The 23,574-nt window shown below is 44.4% G+C and overlaps 1 protein-coding gene across 1 annotated transcript in view; it reads left to right on the top strand.

Moving 5' to 3' along the window:
- Positions 1–11,644: 11,644 nt before the first annotated feature.
- PRPH2 (peripherin 2) overlaps positions 11,645–23,574 on the top strand; it is a 38,139-nt gene continuing 26,209 nt past the window's right edge. Inside the window, exon 1 of the mRNA XM_056563413.1 lies at positions 11,645–12,431. Within this exon, the coding sequence (XP_056419388.1) occupies positions 11,851–12,431 (581 nt within the window). The 5' untranslated portion in view covers positions 11,645–11,850. The remainder of the gene's footprint in view (positions 12,432–23,574) is intronic.

Below are 23,574 nucleotides of genomic sequence, written 5' to 3'. Positions count from 1 at the left end.
CTCATGGTCATAAAGAATTTAAAGGGGATAAGATGTCTGATCACGGGGGTCCTGCTGCTGGGGACGCCCGTGATCTCCCCTATAGCACCCCCTTTTCTCAGCTGCACAGAGCGAGGATCGCTTTGTGGCTGATGACGGGCGATACAGGGGACGGAGGAATTAATGTAGAAGTGTAGAGAATCCTCTGTGAGCTGAGAACGGCAGCAGTACATATAAGATTGTGTGTAAAGAAGAAATAAAGCATATCCGCACTCACCGCAGAGTTAGGCTGTCGGAGCTCCTATATGGAGTCACACCGGACCGTAGCTGCAGATACGGTCCAGTGTGACACTCCATATAGGAGCTCTTACAGCCTAACCCTGCGGTGAGTGCGGATATGCTTTATTTCTTCTTTACACACATTGGGGGAGATTTATCAAAGGATTTAGACTGTTTTTTTCCTGTCTAAATTTGTCGCACAGAAAGTCGGTCTAAATATGTGCGACTTTTCTGCGACTTTTGCTGTAGAGGATTTTTAGAACATGATGCATTCTGGTCTATTTTAGACGGAAATGCATTGGAAAATGCATTGGTGCTGAATTTATCAAGTGCGACTTTTGTGCGACAAGTCGCATCTGCCCAAAATACGCTGAAATGTCAGACCATGTTGGAGCAGGTCTAAATACAGTTTAAGCTCTAGACCCTGAAGTCTGAGCACAGAATTTATCAAGGGCTGTGAGACGTTTGATAAATTAGGAGCACAATAGACAGGAGACGACCACATACGCTGGTCTATAAGCATACCCAGAATAGACTAGATTAGGAAATGTCCCCCAATGTATACTATTCTATTTTTCGTTTATATCCTAGCACCAGCGCCCAGGCTTTTCTTCATATGTTTGGTCTCGCTGAGCTACATCCGTTTGCCTTTCTATATTAACCCCTGAGATTCATACTAGCATTTGGTGCCTCCCTACACCTCTATTCACATTAGTACATATAAGATTGTAACAGCAGCTCTATCACATGCAGATATGTCAGGACACCTTTTTTTTTCAGAAGGCAATGGAAACCTGACAAAATGGACCCTAACAGTGGACCCCCCCCCCACATGTGACCCCATTTCGGGAACTACATCCCTCACGTAATGTAACTAGGGGTGCAGTGAACATTTACACCCCACAAGTGTCTGACAGATTTTTTGAACAGTGGTCCGTGAAAATGAAAAATTCTAATTTTCATTTGCACAGCCCACTGTTCCAAAGATCTGTCAAATGCTAGTGGGGTGTAAATGCTCACTGAACCCCTAATTACATTCCGTGAGGGGTGTAGTTTCCAAAATGGGGTCACGTGGGTGGGTCCACTGTTCCGATAGCACGGGGGCTTTTGCACATGGCCCCAGACTTCCATTCCAAACAAATCCTCTCTACAAAAGCCCAAAGGCTCTCCTTCTCTTCTGAGCCTTGTAGTGCACCAGCAGAGCACTTTACATCCACACATGGGGTATTTCCATACTCAGAAGAGATGGTGTTACAAATTTTGGGGGGCTTTTTCTGCTATTACCCCTTATAAGATTTAGAGATTTCTCCCCCACTTTGCTGCTGTTCCTGTGAAACATCTAAAAAAAAAAAAAGGGTTAACAAACTTTCTGAATACTTTGAGGGGTGCAGTTTTCATATTGGGCTCATTTATGGGGGATTTCTAACATAAAGACCCTCAAATTCACTTCAAAACTGAACTGGTCCCTGAAAAATTTTGATTTTGTAATTTACGTGAAAAATTGCTGCTGAACTTTGAAGCTTTCTAATGTCTTCAAAAAGTAAAAACTTCTCAACTTCATGATGCCAACATAAAGTAGCCATATTGTATTTGTGAATCAATGTATAATTTATTTGGAATGTCTTTTTTCCTTACAAGCAGAGAGCTTCAAAGTTATAAAAATGCTACATTTTCAATTTTTTCATGAAATTTTGGAATATTTGACCTAGAAATTATGCAAGTATCGATGAAAATTTACCACTATAAGGTAGAATGTCTCGAAAAAACAATCTCGTAATCAAATTCATAAGTAAAAGCCTCCCAGAGTTATTAATGCTTAAAGTGACAGTGGTCAGATGTTCAAAAAACGCTCCGGTCCTTAGAGTAGTCCAGTGGTGAACAACTTATCCCCTATCTTAAGGATAGGGGATAAGTTGCAGATCGCGGGGGGGTCCGAGCGCTGGGGCCCTCTGAGATCTCCTGTACGGAGCCCCGACAGCCCGCGGGAAGGGGGCGTGTCAACCTCCGCACGAAACGGTGGCTGACACGCCCCCTCAATACAACTCTATGGCAGAGCCGAAGCGCTGCCTTCAGCAATCTCCGGCTCTGCCATAGAGATGTATTGAGGGGGCATGTCGGCCGCCGCTTCGTGCGGAGGTTGACACCCGCTATCTGGCCGGAGAGCCTGTGCCCTGTACAGAGAGATCGCAGGGGGCCCCAGCGGTCGGACCCCCCACGATCTCAAACTTATCCCCTATCCTTAGGATAGGGGATACGTTTTTCACCACTGGACTACCCCTTTAAGGTCATAATGGGCCTGGTCCTTAAGGGGTTAAACTTATTGCAACATTTTCAACTCAAGACATCTAACATACACAGTGGGGGAGATTTATCAAAACCTGTGTAGAGGAAGAGCGGTGCTGTTGCCCATAGCAACCAATCAGATCACTTCTTCCTTTTTGAGAGGCCTATTTAAAAAATAAACTGGTTGCTATGGGCAACCTCTACACAGGTTTTGATAAATCTCCCCCAGTATGTCTGTTCCCCTGAGATGTTTGTCTTTCTTATAACATTTCACTTCTTGAGCCTCTTTTTTTCTTTGACATCTACATTGTACGATTCCTCTGTTACTCCTGAAAATGTATGAATAACCTGAAAAGTAGGTGTTAGCATTACCCTCATCAGTGGGGGGGGGGGGGGGTGACACTATACAGCCCTGTCTATATATGGCTCACAGCTGACAATGCATATCAGAGGAGAAAAAAAAATAAAAAAGACATGAGGGGGAACTAACTGCCTGCAGAGCTCAGAAACAGGATTGTGTGGAGGCACAGATCTGGTTTGGAAAACAAATGTCTGCTGCACTGAAAACAGCACAGTGACCTCCATAATTAAAAAATTATGGAGGTCAGGGGAGAAGGGCCTTAGTAAGAGAGGTGACTGGGAACTTAAAGGGGTATTCCGCTGATCTGCGTTTGCAACAAACTGTTCCGAATGCTGGAGCCAGTGCTGGGAGCTCGTGATGTCATAGCCCCTCCCCCTCATGATGTCACACCCCACCCCCTCAATGCAAGTCTATGGGAGGGGGCGTGACTGCCGTCACGCCCCCTCCCATAGACTTGCATTGAGGGGGGAGGGGCGTGACATAATGCGGGGCTATAACCTCACGAGCTGTCGGCTCCAGCGTTCGGAACAGTTTGTTGCATGCGCTGAGTAGCGGAGTACCCCTTTAATGGTCACTCTGGCTGAGCTACAAAGATCCTGTGTGCAGATGAGAAACTTCTAGAAGGTCCGCAACTAGAGATGAGCGAATTTACAGTAAATTCGATTCGTCACAAACTTCTCGGCTCGGCAGTTGATGGCTTATCCTGCATAAATTAGTTCAGCTTTCAGGTGCTCCCGTGGGCTGGAAAAGGTGGATACAATCCTAGGAAAGAGTCTCCTAGGACTGTATCCACCTTTTCCAGCCCCCCGGAGCACTGGAAAGCTGAACTAATTTATGCAGGATAAGTCATCAACTGCCGAGCCGAGAAGTTTGTGACGAATCGAATTTACTGTAAGTTCGCTCATCTCTATCCGGAACCATCACTGCAGCACTTCCCAAAGCAGCGAAGAGAAAACAGTCTCTTCTCATCACCTGCCCAACCCCTTCCCTACAGTAAAGCATGGGGGGGTCGGGGGCAGTACCCTGCTGTGATATGGAGACTGCTCAGGGTTAATGGAAAACTGAACTGAGCAAAGTACAGAGATAGTCTTAATAAAAATCTGATCCAGAGTGTTCTGAACCAGAGACTGGGCCGAATGTTCACCTTCCAACAAGATAATGGGGGAAATATATCAAGCATTTTATGCTTTTTGGTGTTTAAAAAGGTGCAAATTTGGCACATTGAAGGTTTTGTCACTTTTTGTGAGACTTTTTGTCCTGGAGAAAATTTTGCCAAACTTACTAGAACTATTTTCCCTTTCACTTTGCAGTGGTTGTAAATTTATCATGTGCAACTTCTCTCCTAATGTCTCACATTTTGTGCGCTTGCGCCAAATTTATCACACTGCGTGTGACTTTTGATAAATTTGGCGCTTGTACTCATAACTTGAGCCTCTTAGTTTTAAAAATGTGTGTAAACACTCAATGATAAATGTCCCCCAATGACTCTAAGCACCACAGCCAAGACTACACAAGTGGAGAGACAACTCTGAATGCCCTGAATTAAAGGGGTTCTCCACCATAAGGTGATTTTAGTACCTGGCAGACGGTAATGGACATGCTTAGGAAGTAGAGATGAGCAAACTTACAGTAAATTTGATTCGTCACGAACTTCTCGGCTCGGCAGTTGATGACTTTTCCTGCATAAATTAGTTCAGCTTTCCGGTGCTCCGGTGGGCTGGAAAAGGTGGATACAGTCCTAGGAGACTCTTTCCTAGGACTGTATCCACCTTTTCCAGTCCACCGGAAAGCTGAACTAATTTATGCAGGAAAAGTCATCAACTGCCAAGCCGAGAAGTTTGTGAGGAATCGAATTTACTGTAAGTTCGCTCATCTCTATTAGGAAGGATCTACGCTGTCTTGAGGCTGAATGGCTATGTTGTGAGATTACCATAACACTGCAGCTATCTTTTTTGAACTGGCTTTTTCCTGTTGGAGTTCCCTCTCTCCAACTACAAGTCCCATGATTCCTTGTTTGTAAGTATGAGGTCGCTTTTCTCCCTCCCACAAATCAGCCATCCACTGAAACACACCTGTGATCCCTTCCATATGCAATAGACCAGTGTTTTATGACCAGGGTGCCTCCAGCTGTTGCAATATTCTAGTTCTTGCAGAATGATTTCCCTCCCACCCAACGGTTGCTCCACCTATTGAAGTAAAGACAGGCTCCCTCTGATCACCTGACTAGTGATGTAATGTCTGGGGCTGCAATGCAACCTGAGATGACACTCATTTTGTATGATGCTAAAAAAAAACTATTGGGGTAAAAATTACAGACACCATATTATGAACTACACTAATTTTACAGCACCTGTTGCATAGTCAAAAAAAATTAAAACAGAATACCCCTTAAAATAGAACAACAACATAAAATGTGAAAGGGTCTAAAAACCTACCGTATGCATTGGATGTGGTTTGCTGTAGTTACAGATTATTTCCAGCAGATGGTGCTATTCACATACAGGACAGTACTCAGACTTTTACATTACCAGTAGATGTGGATGATTACAAGTGCCAATGATCTTACGCTTCTAAAAAAAAAAAAAAAAGGTGAAATTAAAAACTTAGAATAGGTTACAAAAAAAAAAAAAAATACCAATTAAATAAAAATAAAAAAAATCTTACAAAACTGTGGACAAAAATCAGGTGCACTAATACATCAATAAATACTTAGCATTAGGCCCTGGATGTAGCAGCAGCTTTGCACTGGATTTACAGATACGGATAAATTGATGTAATATGGAGGGGCTGGTCAGTCAGTCTGCTGCAGTGGGTTCTCCTCTATCTTCATGGTAATCGCACGTCCGATCCGCACCAGGTCACAGGTTTAGCTGAGGTTATCCTCACGGCTGTCCTCACTACAAGGTTCTCATAGACTTAACACAGTCACTGTTTCCTTCCCATCGCGGGCGGCCATCATGCTGTCTGTTCTGTGTGGTATGAAGAATACATTTCCCTATTACGCAACGTCTTATAGGACAAGACCAACAATTTGTCCATAAAATAGTTTTTTTTCCTATTGCAATAAATGTAGTATTTTTTGTTAATTTTATGTCATAAGCAATATGGTTTCTTATAGCTATAATAGAGATGTACAGTTTGGTGCTGGGAAATGTTTAAAACGTGACCTCTGAGTGGTACAGGGTCTCAATAGGGCACACATAGGCTTCTATCAGCCCATACTGTACCTTCATACACCCCCCAAATCATACAAGGGTATACAAAGGTCAGTGCCGGGGGGGCCAATCACAAGGGGGGGGCCATGACGGAGTCAACCCCCATCCACTTCTGCACCGCGACCACAAAGCTTTTCCGTCCAGCGCCTGCATTTGTGGAGTCAGAGCAGCAGGGGAAGGAGTCTTGCGGCCGCGCGGAGCTTTACGTCACAACGCTGACGCCGCCTTCACGGATCTTTTAAAGGAGCGGAAGGAGGGAGGGGGCGTAATTAAGGGAGGGGGTGTAATTAAGGAGGGTGCCAAACAAAGGGTCCGCCCCGGGTGCTAAATGCTCTAGGTACACCCCTGACAAAGGTATTCATATACTACAAATCATTGCTTGTAAAAAAGAATGTCACAGGCATACAGAGCCAGGGACGTGCACAGACGTTTGGGGAGGCAGGGGCAGAAGTGAAAAAAATGGCGCTTCACATTATTTATTAAAGAGTACCTCCTCTCATTATCTTGTTAGAATCCACCCAGTTCACTGATCCCATCACGATAAACCACCCCCTGCCTTTATTTTTATTATTTGTTAGTTTTCTACCTGGATATTGTTCTGTATTTTCTGCTCAGTCTCAGTCAGATTCACAGACTGGGAAGGGGGCGTTCCCCAGCAGGCGTGACATCATCTGAAGCCATACAGGGATAACTTCCTCCCCCACTCGGCTATACACAACGCCTTTGGCTGTCCGGGCATGCTGGGAGTTGTAGTTTTGCAAAAGCAGGTGGCACACTGGTTTGGAAACCTTGCCTTAGACTATTGTGTTAAGGCGGGGTGTGTGGTGCAAGGCAGATGTTGTTACCCTAGGGACAGATGACATTAACCCCTTGCATTCGTGATGCCAGGGTGTGGTTTAGCCTGTAACCACCCGAAGGTATACCGCTGGATCCTGGGCCAGGCACGGGGGGGCAATAATGACTCTGACGCCAAGTTATGGATAACGGTAGCTTTACTGAGGGTAGACAGATGGTAAAGTCTATATAGTTCAGCCAGGACCCACGGAGGTGAGCAGTGACGCAGAGACCTTAAGGGCTTGCTGGGACTTGTAGTATGACTGGGTATTTTAGTGCAGGCCACGTTGACTAGATAGATGACTTGACTGGTGACTGACCATTATTGCAGGTTTAGCTTACTTGCACTTGACTTTGGCTGCAGACTGGGCTTGAGGCCTCCAATGCTCTGGGGGGAGACTACAAGAATCACCTGGGGGCCGGCCGATATGACGCGGGCTTGAGTCGTTAACAGGTTAAGTAAGCTTCATTGTACTACTTGTTATGCTTGACAAAAGCACTTGGTCGAAACGTTGCACTTGGCACTTGGTTGTAACGTTACACTTTGGTGTGGAATAAACTTGAAGCCTTCCTTTGATTTCCGGATCTCTGGCATTTATTTTGCTGTGACCATTCGCTTCTACGGAAAAGTGCAGATAGTCAAGTAAGATAGTAAATTCCCAAATTTTAGGAATAGGGGGGCATGGCAACATAGTTTGTAAGGTTGAAAAGAGACAAGAGTTCATCAAGTTTAACATGTGGCAACAAAATAAAAACAGTATTGGATTCAGGGCACCCAAGGCTACAAAATTGTATAAAACCCTATAATTAGGCTCTCACAGGCTACTTTTGCATAGTGTACCTCTTGATCAGGGCTGGAACAAGGATTTTTGCCACCCCTTGACTCAGCCCATTGGCTCTACTCTTTCACATTCCCACCCTTACTACTGTGGTGACACACTGTAACAAACCTCCTCCTCATGTAATCTCCTTACAACTGTGGTGACACACTGTAACAAACCTCCTCCTCATGTAATCTCCTTACTACTGGGGTGACACACTGTAACAAACCTCCTCCTCCTCATATAATCTCCTTACTACTGTGTGACACACTGTAACAAACCTCCTCATGTAATCTCCTTACGACTGGGGTGACACACTGTAACAAACCTCCTCCTCCTCATATAATCTCCTTACTACTGTGTGACACACTGTAACAAACCTCCTCATGTAATCTCCTTACGACTGGGGTGACACACTGTAACAAACCTCCTCCTCATGTAATCTCCTTACTACTGGGGTGACACACTGTAACAAACCTCCTCCTTATGTAATCACCTTACTACTGGGGTGACACACTGTAACAAACCTCCTCCTCATGTAATCTCCTTACTACTGGGGTGACGCACTGTAACAAACCTCCTCCACATGTAATCTCCTTACTACTGGGGTGACGCACTGTAACAAACCTCCTCCTCATGTAATCTCCTTACTACTGGGGTGACACACTGTAACAAACCTCCTCCTCATGTAATCTCCTTACTACTGGGGTGACACACTGTAACAGACCTCCTCCTCATGTAATCTCTTTTACTACTGGGGTGACACACTGTAACAAACCTCCTCCTCATGTAATCTCCTTACTACTGGGGTGACACACTGTAACAAACCTCCTCCTCATGTAATCTCCTTACTACTGGGGTGACACACTGTAACAAATCCCCTCCTCATGTAATCACCTTACTACTGGGGTGACACACTGTAACAAACCTCCTCCTCATGTAATCTCCTTACTACTGAGGTGACACACTGTAACAAACCTCCTCCTCATGTAATCTCCTTACTACTGGGGTGACACACTGTAACAAACCTCCTCCTCATGTAATCTCCTTACTACTGGGGTGACACTGTAAAAGAAAACTCCTGGAGACAATGTGCAATAACTTTTTTGCAGCAGGTGAATCGTGCTCCTCATTTGGAGGGTTCTCTCGGCGGCTGCCTATTTTGCCTATAGGTGGAGCCGGCCGTGCTCTTGATGAGAAGTCATTGACTCTTAGAGACGCCTCTACAATGCACTCAAGACATTTTACCTAGCTGACAGACTTTAAGAGGGGGTGCATTATTAGATTGAGAGAAGCAGGATGGTCGTTTCAAAAATGACCTGCCTTCTAGGAGATTCTAACCGAGCTGTCCGCAGGAGTTGGGAGCAGTTGTTATGTGAGGGCTCGCAGGGAGTACAGGCTCTGGACGGCCCAGGCAGACCACAAGCAGCTATTAGAGAGATACAAGAAGGGTTATGTGGGCCGCCGCTTCGTGCGGAGGTTGGCACGTTCCATTCCTGGGGACTGCCGGGGTGCCGTACAGGAGATCGTGGGGGGTTTGACCACGAGGACATCCCGCAATCAGGGTAGGGACCTTTGGATAGGGGGTAAATGTTCCTGCACTAGAGCACTCCTTTACCTCTTAAGGACGCAGGGCGTACTTGTAGGCCCTGCGCCCGATATATAACGCAGGGTCACGCCGTGATGTCCCCATCAGCTAGAATGTAAGCGGAGGTCCCCTTACCTGCCTCTGTCGTGTCCGTTCGCCGATTGATTGCTCCAAGCCTGAAATCGGCTTGAGCAATCGACCGCCGATAACATTGATCTTTGCAGTGTCAATGCACGGCAATGATCTGTGTATGTGCAGTGCAATAGCCACTATGAGGGCTATAACACTGCAAAAAAAAAAGTGAATAAAGATCATTTAACCCCTTCCCTAATAAAAGTAAGAATCACCCCCCTTTTCCCATTTTTTAAAAAACTGTGTAAATGAAAATAAACATATGTGGTATCGCCACGTGCGGAAATGTCCGAACTATAAAAATATATGGTCACTTTTTATATCATGAAAAAATGAATAAAAAGCGATCAATATAAAAATGGTACCGATAAAAAACTTCAGATTACGGCGCAAAAAATGAGCCTCATAGCGGCCCGTACGCAGAAAAATTAAAAGTAATAGGAGTCAGAAGATGACAACTTTAAACGTATACATTTTCCTGCATGTACGGTAGTTATGATTTTTTTTAGAAGTACGACAAAATCAAACCTATATAAGTAGGGTATCATTTTAATCGTATGGACCTACAGAATAAAAATAAGGTGTCATTTTTACCGAAAAATGCACTGCGTAGAAATGGAAGCCCCCAAAAATTACAAAATGGCATTTTTTCTTCAATTTTGTCGCACAATGATTTTTCTTCCGCTTCGCCGTGGATATTTTGGCAAAATGACTGATATCATTAAAAAGTAGAATTGGTGGCACAAAAAATAAGCCATCATATGGAATTTTTGGTGCAAAATTTAAAGCGTTATGATTTTTAGAAGGTGATGAGAAAGAAATGAAAATGCAAAAATGGAAAAACCCTGCCACCTAAGGGGTTAAATTCCATAATAAGAAAATTCTGCCAGCTCTGACCTTCTGACTGAACTCCACTCTGCTCAGCCAACTATAATGTCTGTCTTCTGCCCATTCATGTATCGGCAGTAGAGATGAGCGAACTTACAGTAAATTCGATTAGTCACGAACGTCTCAGCTCGGCGGTTGCTGACTTTTCCTGCATAAATTAGTTCAGCCTTCAGGTGCTCCGGTGGGCTGGAAAAGGTGGATACAGTCCTAAGAAAGAGTCTCCTAGGACTGTATCCACCTTTTCCAGCCCACGGGAGCACCGGAAAGCTTTACTAATTTATGCAGGAAAAGTTAGCAACCGCCGAGCTGAGAAGTTCGTGACGAATCGAATTTACTGTAAGTTCGCTCATCTCTAATCAGCAGCTAACAGAGACTACTCCAGTGGTAGCAACTTAGGGGTCCCCAGTGGGAAAGTCCACACCTCCTGACAGGGGTTAAACTGGGGCATCTGATCTTGAAAATAAAATGATCTATCTATACAGGGACCCAGGTATTAGAAATTGTGAGTGCGCAGTGATCGGTGCTTGCAGTGATCTTTATTCAACTTCTATAACAATAGTGAAGCAGGTAGACGCAGAGGAGCAGCCTTGCAGCGACAGACTGTTTCCTGCGCTCCAAGCGCAGGAAACAGTCTGTCGCTGCGAGGCTGCTCCTCTGCGTCTACCCGCTTCACTATTGTTATGGATATTGAATAAAGATCAGTGCAAGCAATAGATCCGGGTGAGTGCATTCACTTTCTTCTTGAACTGTGTGCTACTGCTCGTCTATTTTGGAGTTGCACCCCCGAGATAGCTCCCCAGGCACCAGTGTCGGCGTCTAATATTCTAATAGGGGCTCTATACGGACTTGCAGTGCCGGGCTCTCTACTAGCTTTGGATATTCTCCAAAATATTTCACTTCGTCAGCCTTCTAGATATCAACCAGTAGGGTGGCCTTAGGCCTGTACACAGGAGGTAGAGGTAACAAAACAGTCTTTGACCTTATTCGAACTACTCTACACCTTACGATTGAAAACATTTAAGTGCTTTTTTTTTTCATTTAGTATACCATAATGGCTGCCAGGCAGGAACATGCACCATGCTGTGTGGAAGGAGAAATCCAGTAACCAGTAAAATGCGGATTATATCTGCTGATTATCGGGTTGGCAGAGATTCTTACAAATGGGATGAAGGAGATTAGAGGTATTTAGGTGACGTACAGCTCTTCATCTGAAACTTTCAGCCTCCTTCAGTGGGACATAGTTGTAGCTCGTCTCGGTCGGTGACATTTCAGAATTGCGTTATTACTAGCACTTAGGTCCCATAGAAGAGGTACCTTCTCCCTCCAACTTTAGGGTAGGATGGTCAATATGAAAGAACCAAATTCCCTCCAGCCACTTATGGACTGACTGTCAGTCTCCAAGTCGATTCCTTCATCCAATCAAAGAACCATTGAAATTTCAAGCGAAAACCCCAATTTTAGGCGAACACGATGGCGATGATGAAAATGAAATTTAACCTGAGGAATCGAGTCAAACTGGCTCAGGGGATATGGCTTTTGAATTGGTGCAGTGTTTTGGCCGGCATTGCCCTGTTCACCATGGGATTGTTCCTCAAAATTGAGCTGAGGAAAAGAAGCGAAGTGATGGATAATGCTGAAAGCCATTTTGTGCCCAATTCCCTTATTCTTATGGGGGTTCTGGCCTGTTCTCTTAATGCATTTGCTGGGAAAATCTGTTACGATTCTCTGGATCCGACAAAGTTTGCAAAGTGGAAACCAATGCTGAAACCTTATCTGGTTATTTGTCTGCTCTTCAACGTCTTCATTTTCTTCACTGCTGTGATATGCTTTCTGGCCAGTGGGTCCTTGGAGAACACCCTGGCACTTGGGCTGAAGAACGGGATGCGTTACTATAAGGATACCGACACCCCAGGGCGATGCTTCATGAAGAAGACCATAGATCTGCTCCAGATTGAGTTCAAATGCTGTGGGAACAAGGGCTACAGAGATTGGTTCGAGATCCAGTGGGTCAGCAACCGATACCTGGACTTCAGTTCCAAGGAGGTCAAAGAGTAAGTAGACACGAGACGAATACAAGACGTTGCGTATTATAAGGCCAAATAACTAAGTCAAGTTTGCTATATCTGACAGGAACTGGGTTTTATTTGTTCCAATAGATCTGATAAGTTTGCCCATTAATGCCCATTTCTTAGAATGTATATAAAATCCTGAGGGAATAGTTAAAGGGGTTCTCCATCCCTAGACATCTTATGCCCTATCCAAAGGATCGGGGATAAGATGTCTGATCGTGGGGGTCCTGCCACTGTGCAGCACCCTACATTCGTTTAGAACGCTTGGAGTGGGCAGCGGGGCTCGCAAAGTCACTGCCACGCCCCTCATGATGTTATGCCACACCCCCTCAATGCAAGTCTATGGGAGGGGGCGTGGCAGCTGCCACGCCCCCTCCCATAGACTTGCATTGAGGGGGTGTGACGTAATGTCACGAGGGGCGTGGCAATGATGTCACGACCCCCGTCGCCTGCTCCAAGCGTTTGGAACAAAATGTTCCGAACGATGGGGCAGCGGAGTCCTCCTTTAAGATAAACAGAAAGAGGTGTAACATATAATACAGGTATCATCTCATGTGAATGCAAGGCCATGGGGCCCCCTCAGGCACTAGGGCCCGGATGTGACTTCTACTGGTAGATACGGCCCTATATATATATATTAGACACAAAGACGATGGTCAAATCCATCACAGCCATCGTTCTGAACGCAGTTCAGTCATTCCAATTGACTTGCGTTTTTATGAATTGGACATTTACTGTGTAGGTAGGTACAAAGTTTTACATTGTGTGCATGGAGATGTGTTCATGACTGTGGAGCAGATCATAGGGACCGTTCTAAAGTGTATGATGTTGGAGATTTAGCATTTACGAGTGTTGGTCCATTTCTTGAGGTTGTCCATTGGCAAGAAACTTGAAGCAAATGTGTTGAAAGTCATGTCCTTGGATGTGTAAAAAAACAAAAACAGCTGAATTCTTCTATAAACAGCTCCACACCTGTCCTCTGGTTACATGTGGAATTGCAGCTCAGTTCCATTGAAGAGAATGGAGCCAAGTTGTAATACTTCACACAACCTGAGGACAGGTGTGGTGCTGTTTTTATTTCTGTCTTTCTAACTTCTTTAAAGGGAACCAATCATGAGATTTCACCATCTATAAGACGTGGCAATGCGTTATATATGGTAAAATCGTCATCCTCACCATCCCTGAGGGACAGTCCTGCCTGCAGGGACGGGGAGGATATGAAGTAAGTGTTTCCTCCGGGCTCCGTAAGTTATTCCCTGACCTATTCACAACAACAACAAAGAATACGAAAGCGGCACCACAGTATACAATGCAGCTGACCCCCAAATGAACTAATGGAAAAAGCATACACTTAGCGGGCATACAGGCAAAACTTGTCCGACGGTGGTGCTAGGAAATGAATATTGGCAGCAATCAAAATTGAGCAAATTCAAAGAAAAAGGGCATTCCTGCACCCACCACAATGGTACAATGCGGCCGGCTCCTCTTACAGGTCCTCCGTCAGGCTGGCAGACATGCTTAGGGTGGGGGGCGCTCAGAGGCGACTGCCGGCGGTTTCACGCATAGAGATCATGCGCTTCTTCCGGCCTGATTCAGCGGTATACTTTCAGGTGTTATTGAGGATAAACCACGCCCTGGTGTCACGAACACAATAAGATAATGCCATCTGCCCTGCATCACACCCAGTTACCACACCAGTGTTTCCCAACCAGGGGTGCCTCCAGCTGTTGCAAAACTACAACTCCCAGCATGCCCGGACAGCCGTTGGCTGTCCGGGCATGCTGGGAGTTGTAGTTTTGTAACAGTTGGGGGCTCTCTGGTTGGGAAACACTGGTATAGTATATGGTGCAACACTTTTTTTTTTTGTATACTGGGGTGTAGTATATGGTGCAACATTCTGGGAGTTGGCGGATTGGTTGGATAAATACCAGCCATTGCATTGCCGGTATTTTTAATATAAAAATACCATCAGGGTGGCGACCCTAGTGACAATAATGGGTGCAGCTGTGATCCCCACCCTCCATCTATACAGCACATTTCCTTTCATTTGCATTGTAGCATTTGTTCTTATCATTGTACACACAGGAAAGATCAGTAAGGCTATTTGTGGATCCGTCCATAAGAAATAGTTATTATTATTATTATTATTTATTGTGCTTTATCATCTATGGGAGGAGATTTATCAAAACCTGTCCAGAGGAAACGTTGCTGAGGTGCCCATAGCAACCAATCAGATCGCTTCTTTCACTTTTGAAAAGGCCTGTGAAAAATGAAAGCAGCGATCTGATTGGTTGCTATGGGCAACTCAGCAACTTTTCCTCTGGACAGGTTTTGATAAATCTCCCCCTATAAGGCTGCATTCACACCACGTTTTTTTCAATACAGTTCCCGTATACGTTTTCAAAGTGAAAACCGTACGGAACCGTATTGAAAACCGTATGCATTGACTCTCCATTGAAAACCGTATGCCAAATAATGCATCCTTTCGCATCTTGTACGGTTTTGTCCATAGCCTACCATTGTTTTTGAAAACCCGTATTAAACCGTATGCGTTTTTTTGTTTTTTTTTACCATGGGAGTCAATGGGAACTGTACAGAACCGTATGTGCATACGGTTCCATACGGTTTTTGACTTTGCAGGTTTTTTTTTCTTTGAATTTCAATCAAACAAGTGAAACTTTATTCATAAAGAAGTAAAAAATTTATGGTTTTTTTTTTCTTAAAAAATGGATGCAACCAGACATCATTTTTCAAACCGTATACGGTTTTTAAAGGTATACGGGTTAACATTTTTACACACGTTTTGATCCAGTTTGATCCAGTTTTGAGGAATCCGTTTTTCATCAAAAACCTGATACGGGAACTGTATAGCAAAAACTTGGTGTGAACGCAGCCTAACTTTGCTATGGTTTATACTGACCGAAACAACATATAAGTCAATTACACATTCCGCGGATCTTTATGTTCTCCTGTGCGGCTGTATCATTACATAGCGCTGCTGTATAGTATTAGTTTATGACAATCTGAGGCTGGAGGAGATGGCGGGGAAGGAATCGCTGTGTAAGCAGAAGACATGCTTCCAGGTTATATATAGCCCAGAGCTGGCTTATTAGCTCACTATTATCCATGTTTAAGGATTGGGACTTGCAGGTTAATCCATGAGAAAATACACACCCTCCGCACAATGACCGACCGCACACTGAGATAATGTGGAGCAAATGTATTAACCCCTTAGTGCCACGTACAAGTATATTCAGTGTGACTGTATGTTAAATACAGTGACCCCCCCCCCCCCCCCCCGACCTACGATGGCCCCGACATACGATCTTTTCAACATACGATGGCCTCTCGGAGGCAGCATCAACATACGATGCTTTTGTATGTCGGGGCCATCGCATAAACATCTATCCGGCAGCGCAGACTGCTTCAGCTGCCACCGGATAGCCGTTTACGGTGCCCCGTGTGGTCCGCCGACGATCACTTACCTGTCCTCGGGGCTCCGGCGCGTCCTCTTCGGGATCCCCTCCATCGTCGGCGCTCTCCATCGTCGTCATCACGTCGCTGCGCACGCCGTCCCGTCATCCAATAGGAGCGGCGTGCGTAGAGACGTGATGGCGGTGACGGAGAGCGAGGATGCCAGGGAAGCAGAGGCCTTGCCGGAGCGTCGGGGACGCGGCGACAGCGATGGACGGCGACATCTCGGGCAGCGGTGACGAGCGGTGATGGTCCGGAGCGGTGGGGACACATGAGTATAACCTCCAATACCAGTGGTCTTCAACCTGCGGACCTCCAGATGTTGCAAAACTACAACTCCCAGCATGCTGGGTGTTGTAGTTTTGCAACATCTGGAGGTCCGCAGGTTTTAGACCACTGTCCTATACTTTACTTTGCACGGATCCCTCAACATACAATGGTTTCAACAAACGATGGTCCGTTTGGAATGGATTACCATCGTATGTTGAGGGACCACTGTACAACTATTATCCAAATTATATATGTCCCTACTTTCCGGCTATAGCTATGGAGATCTGACCTTGAGCCATACGTTTGGTTGAAGGCAGCATAGACATAGAAAACTTTTAGAACAGGACAGTGTTAGAAACACCATGTCGACTGCACGTGGACCTTGGGTGTTATTTTATCCGGTAAACTGTACCCATAGATACTGCAGCACTGCTCCCAAATTATTTGTCCCATGAGAAACACTATTTTATATTATGGATACATCTCAATAATAGCCATATACTTACTAAATAATAGAAGGTCCATTAATCCACCATGACCACATATATCTAACACACATACCTACTAGAGATGAGCAAACTTACAGTAAATTCGATTCGTCACGAACTTCTCGGCTCGGCAGTTGATGACTTTTCCTGCATAAATTTGTTCAGCTTTCCGGTGCTCCGGTGGGCTGGAAAAGGTGGATACAGTCCTAGGAGACTCTTTCCTAGGACTCTATCCACCTTTTCCAGCCCACCGGAGCACCTGAAGGCTGAACTAATTTACGCAGGAAAAGTCATCAACTGCCGAGCCGAGAAGTTCATGACGAATCAAATTTACTGTAAGTTCGCTCATCTCTACTGCGGACCTCCAGATGTGGCAAAACTACAACTCCCAGCATGCCCGGACAGCCAATGGCTGTTCGGGCATGCTGGGAGTTATAGTTCTGCAACATCTGGAGGTCCGCAGGTTGGAGACCACTGCTATAGACCATGAAAGTGAATGGTAGAGAAGGGAGCTGACAGCATTCAGCCTACTACTGTGTCTGCCTCAGAAGCACATATAAAAAAATAAATGGTGCACCAATAAAAAAAAATGTGGGTGCATCTGCTTTGAAAGCTGTCAACCGGCCAAGATAAACGTTCTATGCGATGCACCAGAAAATGACGGGAGGCATTTTAAAAATATCTTAGAGAGGTATTTTTTGTTGTTGAGTTTTACTTTCAGACCAAAATAACAGGTAAGGCTTCATTCACACTGCCGTTTGCAATGTGAAGACCATTATTTTATGATCGCGAATAGCGGAAGAAAAAATTGTGTTTGCACCGTCTTTTACTCTCACTATTCTCTCTGAAAATAGTGGCGCCTGACGGACCTCATTGACTATAATGGGGTCCATCTGGACCCGTTATGACATCAAACTTAATAAACATTTTAAATATAGGGAGTTTGAGGCAAAGTTTCTACTTTTTTTTTATTTATTTTTTTTAAACGCCAAGAAAAATGCCAATTCTGCCGCATGGCATTTTTACCGCCCAAAAATGATGTTAGCTGTAAATCAATGAGAAATCGCTAAATTCTTTTTCCACTTGGCGTTTTTCAGTTTGGCTTTTTTATTTTTTAATTTTTTTATCCTTTTGGCGTTTTTTCATAAATTTTTGGCGTTTTTCAGCTCCTTGGTGGTTCTGATAAATCGCAGCATGTTGAGCCACTGGCATTTTTTCCCCTGAAATCGTGGCGTTTTTCTCCCATAGAAGTCTATGGGAGTAAAAAAAAACGCAAAGAAAAACGCCATGTGGGTTTTAACTTTGGCATTTTATCAGGCGGTTTTTATTCTCTTTTGGACTTTAGCGATCCAAAAAAGTGATGGAGATACCTTTCTTAATAAAATTTCGTAGGGTACCATTTTAAAAAAATAATAAAAAAGATACAGTAGTGATGGAAAAAATTGTATCTAAAGAAATGTATCTTTTTTATCACAACATTTTTATACATTTTTAAACAGGGATCAATTTGTGTGCGGGCAGGGACCTAAAATGTAGCCAGCAATAACAAAAATGTAGTGTGTGTGTTTTTCACTTTTTTGTCTTAATTTTTTTTATTTTTTTTAGGTAGTACTACTACTCCCAGCATGGACCACACTGTTCCATGATGGGAGTAGTAGTACCTGTACTAATAGACAGATCTCCCGTTGCGATTGTCCTGTATAATGTATAGATGCGGCCGGACGCTCTTCTGTGGTCCCCTGCACTGACGTATATATACACACCTATTCATATTTCCCGCAAAGAGCTGTGATTGGCCAGATGGTTCCAACCAATCACAGCTCTCTGTGGGAAATATAAATTTGTCTATATATACATCAGTGAAGGAGACCATAGAAGAGCGGCTGCCGCAGCTATACATTATACAGGAGGATCACAGCAGGTGTCAGGAGTGACATCCGCTGTGACTTTTCCTTAACTGCAGGTACTACTACTCCCAACATGGAGCACACTCTGCTCCATGCTGGGAGCTGTAGTACCTGCATTAATAGACAGATCGCAAAAGGTGTCAGAAGTTACACTCGCTGCGATCTGTCTATTAATGCAGGTACTACAGCTCCCAGCATGGAGCAGAGTGCGCTCCATGTTGGGAGTGGTAGTACCTGCAGATAAGAACAGACCACAGCGGGTATCACTACTGACACTCGCTGCGATCATCCTGTCTATAGCAGAGATGCGGAGCGGCTCTATACAGTGCTCGCATCTCTGCACTATACTCCGGCCGGCCACTTACTCATTCATGTTTCCCGCTGAGAGCGGTGATTGGCTGCAACCATCCGGCCAATCCCCACTCGGGCAGAAAATATGAATGAGTGATGTTCTATTCACATCACTGGCCGGAGTACAGAGCAGAGGTGCGAGCGCTGTATAGAGCCGCTCCACATCTCTGCTATATTACGGATGATCGCATCGGGTGTCACGACTGACACCCAGGACGATATGTCTATTAGTACAGGTACTACTACTCCCATCATGGAAGTATGTTCCATGCTGGGAGTAGTAGTACTACCTAAAAAATTTAGAAAAAAAAGTGAAACACATACTTTATTAAAAATGTATTAAAATTATGTTATAAAAAATATAAATTTCATGAAATAATTTTTTTTTCATCACTACTGCATCCGTTTTTTTTTTTTTTTGTTTTTTTTTTGGTACCCAACAAATTTTGGGTACCAAAAAAAAAAATATGCCAAAGGGGCCAAAAATGCAATTTCCACACAAATGTAAAAACGCCAGGAAAAACGCCAGACGCAGGAAATTGCACTGGCGTTTTTTCAGGTGTTTTTTCAGGCATTTTTTCCAAACCAAAAAATGCAGGACAAAAAACCAAGTAGAATCTTAGCCTGACAGCCATTATTGACGGGGGATAACGGTGGTGTGAGAGGGGTTAAAAGTGGTTGAAGGTTAGAAGTTAAAAGTGGTGCAAATTTTGGTACAGAATAGCCCATGCCCCAAAATTGTTCTCCAAAAAATGTCACGGTTTCATTTATTCTCCCCTATATATGTGTGTATGTAATGGGGATATGTGGAAGTGATTACAATATTAAAGCAAAAGGATAAGTTTATTGGGGGAAAACTGTATAAGTGAAAGGAGGCTCTAGTACCCTGTTGGGTGCCTCTGACTGGGATACAAGATGAGATATAGTTGGGCAGGGAGGTATATAGGTTCTCTATGGCATCCTGCAGAACATTTGCTCACAGATGTTACAGCTGGGCCCATGGATCCTGTACGCTCATAGGTTGTTGAAGCTGGTGACATAAATGCTTGATAGGTAACAAATCTGATGGCCGGACAAGCCAAAAAAGTGTAGCAATCTGGTGCAAACCCCTGCTATGTGTATGGGCGAGCATTTTCTTGCTCAAAACCCCAGACTGTTTACTTTCTAGCTATGTTTAACTATTTTGTTGTTTTTCTTCACTTTTCACCGAATAGTCAGATGGGCGTCAACTTTATTTATTTATAAGAGGTTCATAACCACAACCCACTGAATGTGATTCATGCCCTCTCAGCCTCTTATTCTATTCACACCCCTTTTTGCGGTAAAGTTCCCGGCCAGTAAGTTTTTTGTTTCACTGACCACATGTCTTCCCATTTGGACATTAAAGGTGTTAAAAAGGATAGGGGATAAGATGTTAGATCATGGGGATCCCGCCGTTGGGGCACCCCGGACATCTGTGCACAGAGCACTCTACTGTGCTCCGTGAACGATGACTGGTGACTACAGCCGCCGCACCCCCCCCCCCCCCCTCCATTCAAGTCTATGGGAGGAGGCGTGACGGCTTTTTACTAGCCGTCATGCCCCCTCCCATAGACATGAATGGAGGGGATGTGATGTGGCGTTACATCATGAACACAGGAGCTCCACGCTCCCATGTTCCAGACGCCGCTGCCGTCGGCCCGGAGATTGTGGGGTTCCCCAGCAGCGGGATCCATGCGTTCTATCTTTTGATAGGAGATAAGATGTTTTGTACCGGAGTACACCTTTAATGGCATATCCAAAAGTTATGCCATAAATGACCAACAGATGCGGGTGCCACCTTCAGAACCTGTACCTATCTCAAGATCAAGGGCCTACTGGACGCCTCCCACCTGGTTTTCGCCGTTGGAGATGGTTGAAAAGAGGATTGAAAAACCAAAAAGAGATGGGTGAATAGCCAAAAGATGATCCAGATGGTTTATGCAACTTCCATTAACATTAATGGGTATCATGCGTCACGTTACGGAAACAGAGAAGTTTGCAGTGCTATGGTGCTTATGTAACTTACAATGACGGGAATATTTTATCAGTCACCCCCTCTAACCTTTTGGTACAAGCTAATAGTGCAGGTGACATTCATTAGATTCACCTTTAGCCTTTTTTTTTTTCATGTCACCGTTCATGAGATATCTCCAAAATTTTAATTTTTTTAAAAAATGAGGTGTATTTTGGGCATACCCTAGATCTGAGGCGCACTCGTACTGCCGGCCTGTTTTTCATGGAAAACTCCCTCTTCGTAAAATATTGATTTCCCTGCCCCTGGAAAATCTCTCTCTTGCGCCGATGTAAAACAGCTCCGCATGCCACTTCTGGGTATAACCTAAAAGCAGCGCATGTGCAGTTGAAGCTCAGAGCGGGCAGCACTTCAGACCTCGCTGCCCGCCATGATATCTGTGTGCACCCTTGACTTGGATTGATTTCAACTTGTACTGGGAGAAAAAAAGGCAAAAGGGAGCACAAATCCAAGTAATGCTGTATGACGTATAGCAGTGTTTCCCAACCGGGGTGCCTCCAGATGTTGCAAAACTACAACTCCCAGCATGACCGGACAGCCGAAGGCTGTCCAGGCATGCTGGGAGTTGTAGTTTTGCAACAGCAGGAGGCACCCTGGTTGGGAAACACTGGTTTAATGCATAATAATACCCTTGAGTAGCATATACATAATGTATGCATATCCAACTCTAAGCCGAAGGCTGTCGGGCATGCTGGGAGTTGTAGTTTTGCAACAGCAGGAGGCACCCTGGTTGCGAAACACTGGTTTAATGCATAATAATACCCTTGAGTAGCATATACATAATGTATGCATATCCAACTCTAAGCCAACGGCTGTCCGGGCATGCTGGGAGTTGTAGTTTTGCAACAGCAGGAGACACCCTGGTTGGGAAACACTGGTTTAATGCATAATAATACCCTTGAGTAGCATATACATAATGTATGCATATCCAACTCTAAGCCGAAGGCTGTCGGGCATGCTGGGAGTTGTAGTTTTGCAACAGCAGGAGGCACCCTGGTTGCGAAACACTGGTGTAATGCTTAATAATACCCTTGAGTAACATATACATAATGTATGCATATCCAACTCTAAGCCAAAGGCTGTCCGGGCATGCTGGTAGTTGTAGTTTTGCAACAGCAGGAGACACCCTGGTTGGGAAACACTGGTGTAATGCATAATAATACCCTTGAGTAGCATATACATAATGTATGCATATCCAACTCTAAGCCAAAGGCTGTACGGGCATGCTTGGAGTTGTAGTTTTGCAACAGCTGGAGGCACACTAGTTGGGAAACATCGACGTATAGCATGATGTATAGCAGTGCACGATTTCCTCCACATTCTGTGTCCTTCCTAGTTTTATGTCCCTAATTTTGACTGTCCTTAACGCTGCACCAGAATTCCTGTGTGTATTATATAAACTTTCACTAGTTCTGCCAGAAATGGACATAACTACCAGAGTAGCAGACACAGCAACTGCTTAAGGGGATGTCACTAAAGATGAGCGAACTTACAGTAAATTCGATTCGTCACAAACTTCTCGGCTCGGCAGTTGATGACTTTTCCTGCATAAATTAGTTCAGCTTTCCGGTGCTCCGGTGGGCTGGAAAAGGTGGATACAGTCCTAGGAGACTCTTTCCTAGGACTGTATCCACCTTTTCCAGCCCACCGGAGCACCGGAAAGCTGAACTAATTTATGCAGGAAAAGTCAGCAACCGCCGAGCTGAGAAGTTCGTGACGAATCGAATTTACTGTAAGTTCGCTCATCTCTAGATGTCACCTCCACTTAATACGTAAGGGACAGCTAGAAATAGAAGGAAATAAAAAAGATAGAGACACAAGGAAGAATCTGAAGTCCATAAAATCATTTCTTATTACCTGACCTTATAAAGACGGTAAAACAGGTGAACCAATGAACTATTCAAGAACCTTTTGGGACTAATAGGAGTCGTTGTTAAAGTTGTGAATAAATGTGTTTGTTTCAGCCTTCCCAGTGTTTTGGATGCGTTCCAAGTGACCACTTTAGGTTGATGTCCTGTTCCAAATTAGGTACTGCGTGCACGGAGAAAAAATACATTGACACAGGACTGAGTCAAAATGGTTCTCTGGTTTATTTTATTGTGTACACACAAGATATATCATTCAGTAGGGCGTAGCACATTGTGTAAGCATTCTAATTGGTTAGCAGACTACTTTACGTAAGCATTGCATCATATTTTTCTGTGCCAAAAGGGGATGGTCACACAGGGCGTAGTACAGGATGCAACCACCATCTTAGAGGAATGATCTTCATTTTGTATCTATTATCCATAACACCAGGAATGACTCTAGCTTTGAAATGGAAAAAGTAGGTTTCCCCCATGGTAAATTGTTGTAATTTACTATGTAGATAGTTGCCTACCTAGTAAGCAGTTGCCCCCACTAGGTAGATAGTTGCCCCTCAATAAGTAGACAGTTGACCCCCTTGTAAGAGTTGTCCCCCACTAAGTAAATAAATAAAATATACTCACCTCCTGTGCCAGTGGATGGCAATGCGAGATTTGTAGGTTGGTGAAATACAGTTTTGTTGTGTGGGAGATGGCCGTTCTCTCCCTGTTTGGGTA

Source organism: Hyla sarda, chromosome 3 (assembly GCF_029499605.1).
Source record: "Hyla sarda isolate aHylSar1 chromosome 3, aHylSar1.hap1, whole genome shotgun sequence".
Lineage (NCBI taxonomy): Eukaryota > Metazoa > Chordata > Amphibia > Anura > Hylidae > Hyla > Hyla sarda.
Note: the sequence above shows the minus strand (reverse complement) of the source record. Positions and strands in the feature narration are given on the sequence as shown.